Source organism: Nyctibius grandis, chromosome 2 (assembly GCF_013368605.1).
Source record: "Nyctibius grandis isolate bNycGra1 chromosome 2, bNycGra1.pri, whole genome shotgun sequence".
Lineage (NCBI taxonomy): Eukaryota > Metazoa > Chordata > Aves > Nyctibiiformes > Nyctibiidae > Nyctibius > Nyctibius grandis.
The window spans coordinates 99,920,592-99,938,444 of NC_090659.1; the positions used below are offsets into that span (position 1 = coordinate 99,920,592).

General features: G+C 40.0%; 1 protein-coding gene across 9 annotated transcripts in view; it reads left to right on the forward strand.

Moving 5' to 3' along the window:
• DCLK1 (doublecortin like kinase 1) overlaps positions 1-17,853 on the forward strand; it is a 274,345-nt gene that overhangs the window by 193,754 nt on the left and 62,738 nt on the right. For 3 of the 9 annotated variants that reach the window (XM_068419328.1, XM_068419387.1, XM_068419370.1), the window contains exons 4-6: positions 3,897-4,013; positions 12,306-12,314; positions 17,133-17,227. In XM_068419328.1, the coding sequence (XP_068275429.1) occupies positions 3,897-4,013; positions 12,306-12,314; positions 17,133-17,227 (221 nt within the window). Of the gene's footprint in view, positions 1-3,896; positions 4,014-12,305; positions 12,315-16,161; positions 16,226-17,132; positions 17,228-17,853 lie in introns of those variants that run through there. The other 6 variants (XM_068419319.1, XM_068419336.1, XM_068419352.1 and 3 more) reach the window with 3 other exon arrangements.

The following is a 17,853-nucleotide window of genomic DNA, read 5'->3' on the forward strand; positions in this document are numbered from 1 at the left end:
ATCAGCATGATCATTTAATATTGAGAGTGACTTCACGATGACATCAGCCAACCCCCTCAGTACTTCCAGGTTGCATCCCATCAGGTCCCGTGGACCTATGTATGTCTACTTTGCTTAAGTATTCTCTAATCTGATCCTCTTCCACCAAGGGCAGATCTGCCTTTTTCCAGACTTTCCCACTGCTTCTGTGACCTGGGATTCCTGAAGGCAAATCTTGCTAGTAAAGACCGAGGCAAAGAAGGCATTCAGTACTTCAGCCTTTTCCATCTTCTGTGTCACCAGGGCCCCCACTTCATTCAGCAGTGGATGCGCATTTTCCCTAGTCTTCCTTTTGTTCCCTATGTACGTAAAGAAGTGCTTCTTGTTGCCGTTGACATCTCTCACCAGATTAAATTCCAGCTGGGCTTTGGCTTTCCTAACTATCTCTCCATGCTTGCATTTGCTCTATATTCCTTCCAGGTTACCTGTCCCTGCTTCCACCTTTTGTATACTTCCTTTTTATGTTTGAGTTTTGCTAGGAGCAACTTGTTCATCCATGCAGACTTCCCAGCATTTTTGCCAAAATTCCTGCTTGCTGAGGTGGACTGTTCTGGAGCTTGGATGAGGTGATCCTTGAATATTAATCATGTTTCTTGGGTTCCTCTTCCCTCAATGGCCTTATCCAATGAGACTCTTCAAGAAGATCCCTGGAGAATCCAGAGTCTGCTCTCCTGAAGTCCAACATTGTGATCTTGTTTTTTGCCCTGCTCCATCCTCTTATGATCCTGAACTCCACTATCTCATGGTCACTACAGCTAAGGCTGCCTTCAGCCTTCACATTGTCAATGAGCAGTTCCTTTTTTGTAAGTGTGAGCAGAGCATCTCTCGTCAATGGTTTCTCTGTCACTTGGATCAGGAAGTTGCCATTGATGGTCTCCAGGATCCTCCTGGACTTTTTATGCCCTGCTGGGTTATTCCTCAGGTTGGTTGAAGTGTCCCGCAAGTGGACCAGGATTGTGAATGTGAGGCTACTTCTAGCTTTGAGTAGAAAATTGGGCTAGAGATCTTCTCACGTCCAACCTGGATTATCCTATGATTCTGTGATGATTGTTCATTTCTCAAATTATCATATGAACACATGATCATCTGTGTTTCTGCTCCAGTGGTGAGAGAGCTAATGTACAGCTTGCTGCGAGAGGTGGCTTCCTCATGGGATAGTATGCCACTAGTATAGGGATACTCAAATAACAGTTAATGGTCTCTATGTAGCTCATCAAGACAATTTGCAGGCCACTTGTGCTGGTTTTGGCTCCACCCGGGGGGAGCAAGCGAGTGACTCTGTGGTGCTTAGTTGCTGGCTGGGGTTACACCATGACACCACTCCTAATATCACCCTCTCTAAAGAACCTGTCGGTAGTGAGGAGTGGTCAAATGCCGTGGTGGGTGCAGCCAGCTGCCAGCCTTCCTCTTTCCCAGAAATTCTAGTACCGCTCTGTAGCATGTGAGCAGGAGCTCTTCTTGCTGGGAGAGAAGGAAGATGGTGAGAAGATGCAGTTAGCCTCTGCAGTTCAGGTCACCTACACTGTCCTTGCCCATGAATCCCATGAATCCCATGAAATCCCAGATGAAGAAGAATAACCTTTTACTAATTATTTTCTTCTAATTTCTGAACATGTTGGGTGAAATTATTTAAGGGCTATCTTGAGTATTGTCCTAGGCAGCACTGTATCAGTAGAATAGAAAGATAACATATAACCTGGATGTGCATTTAGTTCCCTCCTCTTTCCTTTCATACCACTTTCTGCCTGGTCCTTTCTAACACTATGAGGGGAAATACACATTCAAATGCAGAATCTTATGTCTAACCTCATTCTAGCTCTGGGTGCTTATAAGGTATTCAGAGAACTTGAATGAGTATTAATACTTATAACAAGATGAGAGTTAAGGTTTAGTGCATAGCATGAATTGCAAGAGAGGGATGGAGATAATTTTTTTTTTACATATAAACAGAGGAAACTTTTTACATAGTAAAGTATATTACAGAAAGTAGCTGTCTGTTTTCTTCATGGGCTCTTAAGTTTTTCTACTAAGCAAGTGACTATAGTCTAATGCTTTTAGCTTGACTGGATTATTCTACTTTAGTCTTTGTTTGGTGACCATTAGAATATTCAGTTCCCTTCCCAACTGATTCCTGTGAATGGGGCCCACACTGGGATTACGTCCTAGTTTTACAAGATCAAACAAGTTGGCTGTTAGGTGTTTGGTCATTTTAAATCTTTGTTTACAAGAAAGGTAAAGAACCAGTTTGCATTTGACATGTATAGATGATTTCTGGAGCAGAAGTTTATGCCAATACATCAATGTAAGGTTTCTGCTGTAGTTACCTAGTGGAAACTAATTGAAAGCTTTCATCTGATGTCTCCTGTTTTCAGCTGATAATTTCCTCTTAAAACAAAGTAGATGTTTTTCGCCGTTTCCACTCATCATTCAGTATAAAATGAGAGTAGTCATCAATGAATCACATAAAATGTCAACAGAAAGAAATTAGCTACTATTGGGCATTAGGAAGGTAGGAGAGTTTGAGAAGAAAACCTTTGGGAAGACCCAGGCATTTCTCTGGTCCTCTCAGCTGTGCTGAATGTTCCCTCAGGAATGCATCAGTTCTTGCTTCCATTTCCTTCAACAGCTTGACGAAAGACAAACAGTTAGGGCAGCCAAGAGAAATACACTTCATGACATCATTCTCTGGTGGATATGTTTAAGTTAATTAGTTATGCTCAATTTTATTTCTGTGTTCTCTTATCTGTCTAAACAATGTTACAGGCTCCACTGATCATCTGTGAAGACTAAATAATGTGCAGGCTTGTACGTGGTATTTTCTGACTAAGGAGAAAAAATTCTTGTTTATTTCTCTTAACCTATGTTAAGGAACCTTAACCATGAGAAGAAAATGGGGAACAGGTCTGATACAGAACTAAATGTTTACTGATGTATTTTTAAACAACTGAAGTATACTGACATCGTCAGGTGAAGATGATGTAAACATTGCTGAAGACTTCTAATTGTGTATTGGCTAAGAAGTGGAAAACTTTTTTTTCCCCAACTGTATAATATGTCTGGTGATTAATTTAGTATCCGTTATAAGTGCAAGACATCAGCATTATGCACACTAAGTCCTATCATCCTCAGGCCAAGAACCATTTTGCAGGCGTAATGCAAGAATGCCTACAGAGCTGTGTGGGTGTATATAAACTCTAACCTGAACATCTTGCAGTGTTCTCAAGTGGGAGGGTAATTTCGCCTCTTCATTGATTTTACTGATGCGTCTTATGAGCAAGTAGTGCCATTTCCCTCAACCTGTGATGAATTGCATGTGCTATACAATGTGGGCTGTTGCTCACCGGAGGATCAAGCAGGAGCAACAAACCTGCTTCACTTTCTTCAAACCTTTCATGAGTGACAGACACCTGCGTCATCTTGTACAGTCTTAACATTTTGATAGATAAAAGCAGCCTTCCGGTTCTTCTGGAGGAGACTGCCTAGGGTGACAAAAATGCTTACATTGCATTTGGATCGTTTACAATAAAACCACTGCATTACTTGTTCTGAAATCTTCAAAAGCAAATAAATTTTATGTGTAGTCTCAGCACTGTTAAATTAAGCTGTCCTAAGTACCTGCAGTAACCATGGCATCTGAAAGTCTGGATTACTGCAGCAGTTCTTTGTCTGGGATGTGGTACATACTGTACTTGGATTTTAATGGAGCCATTTATACACATTTATATTTTCCCATAAAACTCCTCAAGATGAATGAAAACAAGCGTGGGCTAAATGTTTGTGCTTTTCAGTGTGCTTTCTATTACAGAATCTTGCTGGCTTTCTTAATTGCTAACTTAGGCAGTTTCTTTGTCTTTTAGAATGTCGAGTGGTAAAATCCACTTCCTATACCAAAATAGCTTCAACTTCACGTAGGAGCACCACCAAGAGCCCAGGCCCATCCCGACGCAGCAAGTCTCCTGCTTCTACCAGCTCAGGTAAAGCAAGCAAGAAATCTTTCTTAACAACAGCAACAGATATGTTTCAATACAATTAGTAATGTGCTTAAAATTCCACATTTCTGTGGAAAAACATTATATGTATGAAACAGCTGATAGTAAAAATTCACTTGTTTTCTCAGTTGCATCTAAGATGAATTGTCTTCTCAGTACAAAATAATTCTTCAATGTTTTATAAATCATACTCTGGCATTACCACAGTTCCTTTTACTTTATTTTTCGTGCATGATTTTGCTGCCAATACGTAAAGACTGACAAAAAGAGGTATTCGTTGTACTAGGAACTGAATAAGAACAATGCAGAAAGTAGTCCAAGTTATGCAGCGTAGGATCTGTGTCTGCAAAAGCTTGATTTCACTGTCTTTTTTTTTTGTATTTTGTTGATGAGGGAGTTAAGAGGCAGCAGTGAGGAAAGGATAGGTTAAAGACAATGAGGATATTGAGGGAAGGGGGGCAGGGCAAAGAATGCATGCAATTATGAATGTGAATGTGAGGTGCAAAGATAGCTGAGGAAGAAATAAGTCAGAGTTGACCTAACAAGCCAGTGGTATGGGATGGAGAAGATGCAGCAAAAAGCTTTAAAAAGTTCTGTCTGATGGCCTTGCTTTGGCTGCCTCTGCAGCTGCTCTCACTAAATAGTCTATGACTAGTTCCCCCCTGCAGCTTTTTCCCAAGCAAAACAAATAAATAAACAAAAAAGTGCATTAGATAGTTTGCCAGTATTGGTGCCTGAAAGTACAAATAATACTTGGTGTGGGCCAGTTGAGTAGATCCAATCCAGCATTTGCAGCATTGCTTGTGAATACGGATTTTGCAAGAGGCAAATGTTAGAGCTGTCTGAAAGCCACCTCACTCTTTCTGCCCTAAGTCTTCTGCCAACAGGGAAGTGAATGTCATTCTGAGACCTGCATCTGGCACCCTCAGGTCTTTATGGGGAGGTGGTGATCAGAATGACCCAGGTGCTCCTAGCTGGTTTCCGAGACGGGAACCATATTTTTCAGAAGAAGACTAAGCTGAGAAAAAAGCATCTTTGCCCAGGGAAGGAGGAAAGTGGACAAGACACAATGAGAGACAGAGGCGTAGATGTGGGTACCAGGGCTGGGTGGCAATGTGCCTCCTATGCATCCTAAGAGCAGCTGAAATAGAGAAACCTGAAAAAAGGTAATGGGAAGAAGTATCAGTTGTGAGGAACTGAAAGAGCCAAGAGTCGCTCTTTCTTAAGCATAGATTAAGTAATATTCTTTGTAGCTAGGTGGAACAGAGTTAAATTAAATTTTAGCAAGGGAGGCCCTGTTTGGTGTGTGAATGTTACAGACTCTTTCTGTTTTTTTTCTAATGAATATTCCTTTGGGAGTACAGGTAATGAACACTGAACTGCATGTGTTCATTTCTATGTGGAATAACTGTCCTGCTGTGCATAACAAATGTTTCTGCCATGGGACTAGCAATGTTTTTGCCATGTTGACTATGTGATAACCTTGTTGATTTTGCTCCTGAGAGAAATAGTACTGTTTTTACTTAAACGTGCAGGAGAAGTGTAGATGAGTAAATCTTAATTTCCTGCAGTTCAGTTTTACAGGGTCTGAGCAGAATACCATTACATGTTCAGTTGCTGCAAAAGATTATGAGATTATTTTGCAGCTTGTGAAAGAAAGGAATGTTTTAATTATGCCACAATAATAATTAATATATCATTACATTTATAACAAGAAAAGAAACAGTGTAGTTGAAATATTAAAAATGCAAACCGTTTTGGATGGTTTAGTGCTAATGACAGGTTTACCCACTTTAAAAATATCTTATGTAAAACCAATAAATTTACCGGAAATAGGCACATACTAGTTTGTCAAAATATGGTCCATATCCTTGCCTATTTGACATAATCATTTGGACACTGTAATTAAGATTTTCTTAGAGAGACACTGGACAAAGCCCTACAGGAATGTATAGGATGCTGACAGAGCAGTCTGTCAACTGGTAGGAGCCTGGTTGAAGAACTGGCTGAAGGGCAGGGCTCAAAGGGTTATAGTGAATGAGGCTACATCTGGCTGGTGATTGGTCACCAGCGGTGTTCCTCAGGGCTCAATTCTAGGGCCAGTCCTGTTCAATATTTTTATCAATGATCTGGATACAGGAGTTGAATGCACCATTAGCAAATTTGCTGATGGTACCAAACTGGGAGGTGCTGTTGACTCTCTTGAGGGACAAGACGCCTTGCAGAAGTGTCTAAATAGATTGGAGCATTGGGCTATGATTAATGGGACGAAATTTAAGAAGTCCAAATGCCGGATTCTACACCTACAATGGAGTAATGCCAGGCACAAGTATAAATTGGGAGAGGAGTGGCTGGAGAGCAGCCCTGCAGAGAGGGGTCTGGGGGTGCTGGTCAACAGCAGGCTGAACATGAGTCAGCAGTGTGCCCTGGCAGCCAGGAGGGCAAACTGCATCCTGGGGTGCATCAAACACAGTATGACCAGCTGGTCAAAAGGGGTGATTATCCCAATGTATTCAGCGTTGGTGCGGCCTCACCTTGAGTACTGTGTGCAGTTCTGCACCCCACAATTTAAGAAGGATGTTAAGGTACTCGAATGTTTCCAGAGGAGAGCAGCAAAGCTCGTGGGAGGGATGGAAGGAATGTCCTGTGAGGAGCCGCTAAGGACTTTGACTTTGTCTAGTTTGGAGAAAAGGAGGCTGAGGGGTGACCTGATTGCTCTCTACAGCTCCCTGAGGAGGGGAAGTGGAGAGGGAAGTGCTGGGCTCCTCTACCTGGTATCCAGTGACAGGACGCGTGGGAATGCTTCAAAGCTGCGCAAGACGAGGTTTAGACTGGACATTAGGAAGCATTTATTTACCGAGAAGGTGGTCAAACACTGGAACAGGCTTCCTAGAGAGATGGTCGATGCCCCAAGCCTGTCAGTGTTTAAGATACATTTGAACAATGCCCTTAATAACATGCTTTAACTTTTGGTCAGCCCTGAATTGGTCAGACAGTTGGATGACTAGGTTGTTTTAGGTCCCTTCCAACTGAAATATTCCATTCTGTTCCATTCTGTTCTGTTCTATTCTCTTCTATAACTTGTTACAGCTTATAAAGGGTAAATAATTGAAAATGCTTCTATAGAAGTTAATTTTAGTGGAGACAAAGGATCTGATTTGACTGTCTGTGCCTCTTGTGTTTGCTTTCTGCAAATGGTGAAGTCGAATTGTGTGAATGTTACAGGAAGCCTATTTCTAACCTTACATACATGAGTATTTACATCAATATTACTGTCCTAAAAGGAAGCAATGTTGTCCTAAGTGTGCACTTGCCCTCTAGAATTGTTTTTAGTTCATTGAAAACTAAAACCAATCAATGAATATATTTTAAAAATATGCAATTTGATATTAGACATGGCATTAGAAAAACAACAGTGGAAAAAAAAAAAGAAACACTAACTCTTAGATATTGTTAGACAAAAAACAAAGTTCTGCCATGTACTTTAGGTACAATATGTACAGATTGCACTATTCTGCCATCCAGTAGGCGTTAAAATCCTGCCTATTTATTGGAATTATGTACCAGTGACAGCAGCAGAATAGAAAAGCTACTATCTAGTGCATGGATGAGCAGATAATTTTTTCCATGTTGTTTACATTAAACAGCTCAGTATTAGAGAGTCTCCTAAATGACTAGTAGATAACTAGAAGTTATGCTTTTGTTGTCATGGTGTTACTGCTAAGTGTATATATGTGTAATTTTTTATTCTATGCTTTTAAACTGCTTTCAGTTCATCGTTAAATTACTGTTAGGGACTTTTCTTTTGTTAGGGATAAACATGAAAAATACTTGAGAAAAACAGTAGATTCTTTGCTGAGATCCAAGGCAAGACATACACATTCCAAAAACAAAGGTGCATCATTTTGTGAAGAGTTGTATCAGAAAAGAAAGTTGAGAAAAGTAGGGATAAAGGGCAGGCAGAAAGCATTATTGATAGTGTACCCTTCAGAAAAATCTAAGCAAGCTGTATGGAGAAGAGTATGTTGCTAATTAGAAAGAATCTGATTCCTCTTGTTTGATTCTTGCTGCGTTTTGAAAAGTCTGTGCATTCTTGCTACACAAAAGGGTCAGATGCTGCCCCGGTCATCAATTCATGCCTATATCAAGATAATACACATGGATAATTACATGGGCCAAAAAAGGAAAGTTGCATAGACAAAGGCTGCGTTAAAAAAATGTAAAAAACTCAAAGCTGGATATTAAAACTGATAAAATCCTAAAATGAAGGGAGATCCTTGAGTTACCCTTAATTTTCTCCTGTATGCATCTATACTATGGTACAGTCTGTAATGCAGGTATTCAACACTATTTTTCTTCTCATCCAGCACAGGATAGCTGATTGGGATCTATCATTTTTAGAGTTAATGAAGGTACAGTCTTTGGGTCATTTCCCCATTGTTAGCGAAGCAGATGTGTAAATGAGGCTAGGACATGTAGGCAGTCTACTTTGGTTTAAGCACTTAAATACAATCCTCAAGAACTGTTTCCCTTCTTTGACACAGAATTTCAAGTGGCAAGTGAATTAAGCCAAACTTTGTCTTGAACTAAATGTTCATAAATGCAGTGAAGTCCGTGAGTTCCTTGTTCTGAGTGAATAGTGATATGGGGTGATGAACTTTCCCAAATTTGCCCCAATAGCTTCTGAAGTTGCTTACAGAAATCAAAGGAGTTATCTGGGGAGGGGTTAGTTGGTTTGCTGGTTTTCTTTAATGTTTGTGTCTCATTTTTGCAATACCATTTTACCAAAACTGGTGCTTTGAAGATAAATTCAGTTAACAAATTATTTTTAGAGAAAATTCTGAAGGCCCTCGCCCCTAATGTGTAGAGCTTTCTGTTTCAGTCTCACCTTGTTATAGTGGCCCCTGACTGTGTGCAGGAGCAGGCAAAGGACCCTGAGTGTCCCCTCTCCTTGATGAGCCCCCAGCCACTGCTCCGGAGAACAATTTCCCTCATCATCTCATCTGATACTGAGGGAAAAGGGCTCTTAGTGACATTCCCAAGGGTCCTAGATAACTTTCACCCTTTGGAGATGCCTTTGTCCTTCCATTGCCTTGGTGAGACTAAAAGCCCCACACAGAACCTGCCATAATGGCATTGTTGGGCTTTGCATGTATACGGCCGTGGGAGTAACATCATGAGAACAAGGGGGGAAAAAATGCTGTCCCACAGGCTCTGGGACACACTGCTGCGGCAGCATGGAGGAAAGGGTGGAGCTGCGAGAGGAAAGCAGGCGGCAGGGTTGCAGAGAAAGACCTTTAGCAATACCAGAGGCTACCCTAGTGCTTGGTGCCACGCAGGTTCAGATCTGTACTCTGGTTAACTGAGGGCAAGGAAATATGTGCCAGGCTGTAAGGGAATGGGAGACACACACTCCTCACCCTTTCTCGAGCTATACAATCTACAGTGAGCCAAAAAGCTGCATCTGCTTTTGCATCATTTCTTGACACATTTAAGAGGAATGTATGCCTTTCTAAAGGTGGTGTTCACCTTTCTTCTTACTTCTGTCCTTGCTTTTTCCTTTTTTTTTTTCTTAATAGAGCATATGCTTCTTGTGCTTATATTTTCCTGGTAGCCTCCCAGGCTCCTGAGAGCAGATGCATCCTATTTTTATATAAAAACACAGAATACTTTTTTCTGAAAAGAGTACATGCAAGTTAGGAAGATCTGTGGTAAGGGCTGACTTCTCCATTATATGTTTTGTTCAGTTTTTTATTTACATCTGACAGTGTATCAAAACAGTACTGTGAGACAGAAATCTCGCTGCAGGAGGATTGCTTTCTGGTTTTTTGCAAATGCATTTGAGGTATTGTCTGCTTCAAAATGCTTTCAGTCTAAATAGAGAAGAGAAGCAGAGAACAAGGCAAAGAAGAGACGCAGAGAAAGGTAGCATGACCTCCCAGGCAGGCAGAGGGCTGAAGTCTGGTTCCAAGTGCAACAGATAATCCTGCCTCTGTTTAATTTTTCTGATGTCTTCTTAAAGCTTGTAAAACACTTTGATGTTTTTTTGTTGGCATCAAATATTATTTGGGAAAGGACATCATAAAAGAGATGTTGAATTTCAGTGAGACTGGGTGTCAGCCTGTTGGTGGTGACTGAAAATTATGAATGTCTGACAGCTATTCGGTAGCGGTCGGCTTCTGTCTAGCTGCCAATTAACACCATTGGTGGCAGCCTCAGTGCAGGTGAGGAGGTAACAGATTGGAAGAAAGCATCGCTTACTTCTTCATGGTCATTATTTTTAATCAAATCAAGAGCAGCATGAGACCGCTGGAATTATTGTACCCTTGGTCCATTAAATTAAGGAAAGATACTGCATTCGGGTGAACTCTGTTTTAGCTGCTGAAATCCCAACTCTAATTTTCAGGACTTGCTCTCAACAAAAATAACTACTTTCTTTTTTTTTCAGTTTGAGCACCTCCTTTAAAATTATTTCCTTCTCACTTCTCCTCCCCTCTGAGCTATCTCCTGTTTCCCTTGAACTATCACCCAGAATATTTCAGATGCTTGAAATCTTATTTGTAACAACAATTCAGGTTTGGTGTTAAGAAGAGTTATTTAGGGGTTTCAGTTATTTAGTGTGACAAGTGTCTATTTCAAGAGTAACTGGGTCGATATATACCTATTCTGAATGACAAAGGGAACGTGTGTGAAGAATGGATAGAGTACATCGTATTGCCTAGGGCTGTATGTTTTTTTGAAAAGTTGCACCTGGGCAAAGAAATTGTGAAGCTACAGGTCAAACTAAAGCCTGATCAAAACTGTAGATGTTCCCTAAAGAAAAAAGTGGTTTAGGATATGGAAATTGGATCTTACTGAACTCTCCTCTAGAGCAGATGCTTGTACTTTCCTCAGCTAGTTACAAAAAAAAAAAGAGGTAGATGTGTTCCTTCTCAAGAAGATATATTTTCATTTAGTTTGATAGTTCATCCCTAGGCTGTTATCCAGAAACAACCCTTCTTCAGCCACCTGACTCAAGCAGGTCTTTTGGATCCCGAAGGAAGGAACATGATGTATCATATTGTCTTTGGCGAGGTCACATGTTTTTATTCACACTGTTATAGCTACTCAGCTGACAGATTTTTTAATAAATATGCTGAAGCAAAACTTTTCTGAAGCCAAGAGTACAAACCCATAGGAGTGATGCAGTCATCGTACAGACCCAGGGATTTCCAGATGATTTTTACTTTGATCCTGGCTTCCTTTTAATTTTTTATTTATGGTGTTTGCATTTGATACTAATTATTAAAAAAAAAAATTTTATAGTTTTATAGCTTGTAGTAAAAATCAAGAGTTAGTAAGAGAAATAGATTTGGTTAGACTGAATAGTCTAACCCTCTTAAAGGATTAAAAAGTTAAATGCTGAATGAAGAAACATCCTCAGAGTTGATACTCCATTCATAGATTGAGAATCGTAGTCTTACCAATTAGGGAAAACAGTTCAAAAGAGAGATTTTCACTAAATCCTACATACATGTAGATGCTCTCTAGATTAGGTACTACATGAAATTAGCAGCCAAGATGTCAGCTATACTCTGATGAAGTACAGAGAAAAAAAACAAGAGGCACTTACCCACCTTCTGAGGCTACAAAATACTTGTGGATTCCAGGAACCTATTTTCAAGGAAAGCCTCTGTCTTTTGAGATCTCGGGCATGTCTGCAATATCTGCATGTCTGCAGCACTTCTCTGCTTGATAGTGTGGACATAGCTGACCAGGTTGGGGTAGAAGTGCTGTCATAGTGGCCACCCCATGGAGATCAGCGTGGGCTGAGTTTGTGTGTGGGTTTTACAGTCCCTGCTGAACTCTGCACTGCTTGGATTACAAGTTGCAGCTACCACAGGTACTGGTGACTTACCAGGGACTCAGGTATTGGTGGCTGCTGGGATGGGAATAAAAACCTGACCTGAGGGTGATCCCTTCTGCTGACATTTCTAATCTGTTGATCTGCTGATGAGGTGAAAGCTCTGTATGGGTCTGTTAAATCTTGTCTTCAATGGCAGAGAGATGTTCTTTTTGTATTTGCATAACTTCTTGACATAAACTCTAGCAAAGACTGAATGTAAAATGGGCAGTTTAGCACCAGTTAAAATGAATGCAGTACTGGTTATTTGGGACTTTTCTCAACTAGTTGCATGCTAAGGTAGAATCTACAAAGCCTTGTCTTTACTAAGGAGTGATAATGAGGGTGCTTGCTTAATGTGACACTCTGGACAAGCTGTCTGCTTTGCAATGAAGACAAAGATGGTGAGAGGTATGCAAGTAGAATACAAAAGCAGAAGGAATGCAAAGGCAAGGTATGGTTTGTTCCCGAACTACTTTGTAACTGCATAATCTTCTGGAGACAAAAATGTTTTGGAAAGGACAGTGACAAACTACAGGAGTAACTGAGTCAAGGTCAAGTAGTGATCTCACATCACCATTTTCTAGCTAGCAGTTGCTGAATGTGACCTACACATGTTGTTGCGTCTTCTGTAAATATTTTTCTAGTTTTGGCTGTCCTAGTCATGAGTAAGTTGTGTCTGTGAAAAAGCCTGCACTGTTCCTTTCCCTCAGTCTTCTCTTTCCTCTTCACACACACTTCTGTGTTTGACAAACCACTTTTGTAAACACAGTCATCTCAACATGTTTTATAGAGTACAAGATGCTAACACATAAACAGGCTGTTTTATAGGAGAGTATGATTTTAATGCAGTGCAGTGGCATTGGCAGCTTCTCAGACTGGCACTTGATACTTTAATTCGGCTTTTCTCACTTTTTATTGCTTAATAAAAAGATGCCCTATCAAAACATATTTACTGGAATGCTATCAAAGTACTTTTTATTTACAGCATTTTAATGAGTTTATAAACATCTTCATATGAAAACCTATTTCCCATTTATCTCAGTAGATGATGGTATCCAGCTTTAGCATTCTATTTTTTGGGGTTTTCTACCTTCATGTGTGTGCCAGGTGCTGGAAAAACAAATACAAAGACAGATTCTTTCCCTGCTATGCATCCTCAGCAAGAGAGGACAGTAAGGAAACAGTTTCACAGCTAAAGCAGTTGCATACATCTGTTCAGAGCAGCCACAATAATTTTGTTATTGTTTTAGCTTTTTAATACATATTTCACCTGTGAAATTTTGAACGGATAAATCTTTTTCATGAGATGATGGGAGGACGCTGTGTGTTAAGCTGAAGTCTCTGACCCCTGACATTTTATGAATATAAAGTGACAAGAAACCTCTTGCCTCACTCAATAACGTGATTAATCACAACAGTGATTTACCAATCTCATATGTCTTTATCTACATCAGGGTTCCCTATAGGAACATGTGCTGTATCAGTTTGTGAGAAATACAGTGCAGATACTGGACAGGAATGCAGTTTCCAACCAGAATGTATTCCACCTAGAAGTGGATTTTAAGGCAATTTAGACTATATTCCTGTACTTATCAGGCATGGACTATTATTAAATATTACAGATTTTATTCACATATTTGTTGCCATCTTGTCTGATCATGAGATGCATATGTGAGAATGATGTTGTGATTGTAAATGGAGTTCAGGAAGGGGGTCAGAATCAGTCCAGTCTCTTCCTGCTGCACGGCACATAATATCAACTCTATTTGCAAATGCAGTATAATGACTCTCAAGGAACTAGAGTCAGAGGTGGACTGGCCAGCAAGCCATAAACAAGAAGATAAAAAAGCAGGGCCCCTGGAGTGGACTGGGGGATTATTATGAATTGCCATTTCTTCCCTGTTGCGATGTCTGTCTTAAGCATTACATTACTAGTATTTTCCAGGTATGCAAACCACCCGGAAGACAGACAACATAATGTGCATAGAGAGTTCATTCTGCCAGAACTTAGTGCCTACGTAGAAAAGTGGTACAGATGACATGACTTGTCTGATGTTGTGCAGATACATATAGAGAACCGGGAATAGAACCCACATCACCCAAGTGTTCAGGTTGACTCTAATGTAGACTCTGTATGGCCTTCAGTCATCAGAGTTTATTTAATGGAGTTCTGCGCTTGTAATAAAATCCACCAAAACTGGTAGGTGGGGAGAATTTTGATGATCTTGCTTCATTTCCAGCATATCCTAAACCTCCAGGTGTACAGGTTTGGATTCGTCTTACCTGACTTTAGAAGTCTACACTGCAATGGATGCTCCAAGTACATTGTTCATCAGGTCTGTTTTAGATCGTTGCTTGGGGGTTATAGAACATACGAGTTCTATATGACAGCAACTTGGTTAAAATAAGGTCTAGAGAACTACTTCAGATGTAGAAGCCTACACAATAGGTACCTGAAGACCGGTAGAAGGAATCTCATCCCCAGTGCTAATTGTCATCTCTAGAGTTTCCTAAACAGCTCTCCATAGGGAGTCCTTGTATGCTCACAAAAATCCTGGTATGCTTTTTAGGTACTTAGCACCTTTGTATTTTGGATATGGGTAAGGAGGTGAGCAAACTGCGCTTAAATCTCCTGAGGGCCTTGATCCATTCATGGTGCTCTTGATTTCACATATTACAGGCGTCCAACACAAGCACAACTATCATAATTTTCCTTTTTAAAAAGTGCTGTTGGGGACAGTGTTGGAGCTTAGCTTAAACGCTTTGGATACTTTGGTGGTGGCAAGTGAGTAATTTTTAGGGTCTATAATACTTTGTTTTCTCATCTCAAATAGATACTCATCAACATGGTACGTGTGGGTTCCAATCAAAATGATTCTATGATTCTGTAAGAGTGAAATACACCATTGCATCTATTTGTCTGGTTCCACTTGGTAGCCTCAAGTCTTTGTCTTCAGGACAGAATAATTGCAACAGTAATTCTAAGAAAACATATTGTTGAAAATTCTGGGGAAGGAATCAGCCTATAAGGAACAGGAACCAGTGCCTAGTGCTACAAGGTTTATAAAGTATATCTATTATCTTAAATTTTCTTATAATAATAAGACCTAAGAATATCTACTTGGTTTAAAGAGAAGGCAGAGCAATAGTCTTATTAGAGAGCAGTCCTGAGGACTAGCTCCATGTGAATAGTAATAGTTTAGTTTTAGTTTCTAAACAATACTGTATTTGTTTGTAAGAAGCCCTTTAAAACTTTAGAAGTTTGAGATTCCAAAAAGCTCATTTTTAATGTCCTTATGTTGCCTTTTTCCTAAATGAGTTCAGAAGTGTTGGTAATAAATTTGATTTTAGTCATTATTGGCCAGACCTATGGGCTGTTCTGCTGAATACTCTATGAACTTCAGTGAATATGTCCACACGCATGTGCTCTCCCCTACACAGTGCAACATCTGAATCAGTGCCGATATGTGCAAACCATTGTCCTCTGTACAAAGAGAATTTGAAGCCTAGATGAGTGGAATGATTTTCTATAAAAGCAGCCTATTTAAATCCAATTAGTGTATCTTGTTGTTTCTATGGTTATACAAATACATTGCAACTTTACCTTAAACAATGCCTTTCACAAAGTGATGTTGAGATTTGGTCACTCATAGCACCTAAGCACTATTAAGTGATCATTATGTATCATGCAGTATAATGTGTTTTATTGGTGTGTGTGGTGTAGTAGGTATACATGTTTCTTCCTTATAATGTGTGGCCCAGTATTAGCCAGTGAGAACAATGTATTATGTAAAAAGTAAGAAAAATCTATTAAAAATGCCTACGGTATTATCCAAAGGAATTAGCTTTTGCTAGATTGCCAGACAGCCAAGGTTTTACAAGAGTTATTCTCATTTTGATTTTCAGATGAGTCATTTGGTGTATTGCCCCCAAAGGCACCTCATTATGATTCAGTGCACAGCATATAAAATTGCTTAGGCTTTCGGGGCTCCATGGAAAGCGAGTGGGGGTTGCAGTGGCTCAGCGTTGTGAAGCAGCAGCATTATGCTTAATTGACACCTTTGATGTAGCCCTAAGACAGCACCTGCACCTCCCACTGCTGCTCTGAAGACGTCAGCCTTACGCAGAAAAGGCTTCTGCTTATGAATCCTGCATCGCATTCAGCTCACTCTGTGAGCAGCCCCAGCTATCCTTAACTAATCCCATTGCTTCTCAGTTTGGCTACAGCTTGGCTTAGTACAGAGCAGGAATTTTGCTGCTTGCTATTATCAGGTTAAACAGTAATATTTGGCCATGTTAGAACTCATAGAAGGTAAGTCAAATGCCTTGTTGATATCCTAGTATGTAAATATTCTCCTAAGATTCAGAATCTGGGAATCTGATTGTAGGTTCTTTTTTTCCTGTTGCTGACAAATAGGGATTGTGATAGAACAGTTGCTTGTTTAAGAATATTTACATATATATGTGATACATGCTTTGTAGTGTTTCTATCAGTGCTTCAGTGTGAACATTGATAGCCTCTTGTGTGATTACTTTGTAGTAGAATTCTGTCCTCTGCTGGTATTGTTTTGTTAATTTAACCGATAATGTCACATGCATGCAAAACATACTTCTAAAATCATAGGCACTGACATATCTGAAGGAACTTACTCGAGAAAGTGATGCTTTGCTGTAAGTCAGACTTGAGGTGTTACATCCAATTTATTTGCCTCTAGAAAGCCCTTCTGGGTTAACTCTGAAGTGGTGTTTGGGTCAGATAGTATTGCAAGAATCTCTTCAGGTGAATGAGTGAGGAACAGCAAGCAGCTGATTTGTTCTTGCAAGCAATACTGCTTTTTATTTTTGGTGGGTAGAGCTTCAAGCCATAACTAAATGGAATGGAAAGGTTTACATACAGCAAGTGTCCATTAAGGTTAACAAAGCACCTTGCTCTCCATCACGTTCAAGCACAGGAACACTACGGTTGTTCTCTGCCAGTGACTAAACACTCTTTCCAGGTTTGTTGATTATTTGTTGCACTCTGTATAAAAATTGGCATCATAAGCCAAAACTCTGAGGAAACAGTTCTTTTGTGAACTACTTTACTTAATATTTGAAAGTAAAAAAAAAAAAGGAAGTGAATATATTCAACAAAGAGTGAGGAAGAATATGCTGATTTAACTATTCCTTTGCTTTTAATAATGCCTTGCATTTATTTTTTCAATTTATCATCCTTTTAGTGAATGGAACCCCTGGTAGCCAGCTTTCTACTCCCCGCTCTGGGAAGTCTCCAAGCCCATCTCCCACCAGCCCAGGAAGCCTACGGAAACAGAGGGTAAGGAAATAAAGAAACTAATTTCTGAGCATGGCTGGGGAGAATCCAGCATAGCCATTATCCAATAGTCTTCTCCCCACTGATTCCTTGTGTGTAGAGTCATAGGGTGGAAGAGCCTGGCTACAGTCCTTGTTGTGTTTGTACAACGCTCTTAAGTGGAATACAACTGTTCCGTGTCTGTCAGAATGCTAAGTATGATGGGAATTGGTTTATCCTCAAGGGGAAAAACAGGGGTATCTTTCTCCTTTTTTACAAAACTTTTTTTTAGTTTTATTTTCTTTTTCCAAACATTTCAAATGTTCACGTGGTCAAAGACGTTTTTTTTGTTCTTAATTTCCCGTGGGCTTTATGTCACTTGCAAAACCTACAAATGGCTTTGATTTTGAAGCAAGGTGAAAGAATGTGCTGTGGAATTTAGCTGTGGATTAGCTGTGATATCATAGCCTTGTGCAGTGAAGATACTACCAGTACCAAGGCAGCACGAGACTTGTCAGTCACTTTGCTGGGCCAGAGTTGTTAGTTGCTGTAGGTTCCCACTAGTTATCATGTAGAGAGGACTCTACAATGTACCTAAGCATCCAGAATTAAGATAATACCTATGTTACTGCTGTAACCCTCTGACAAAA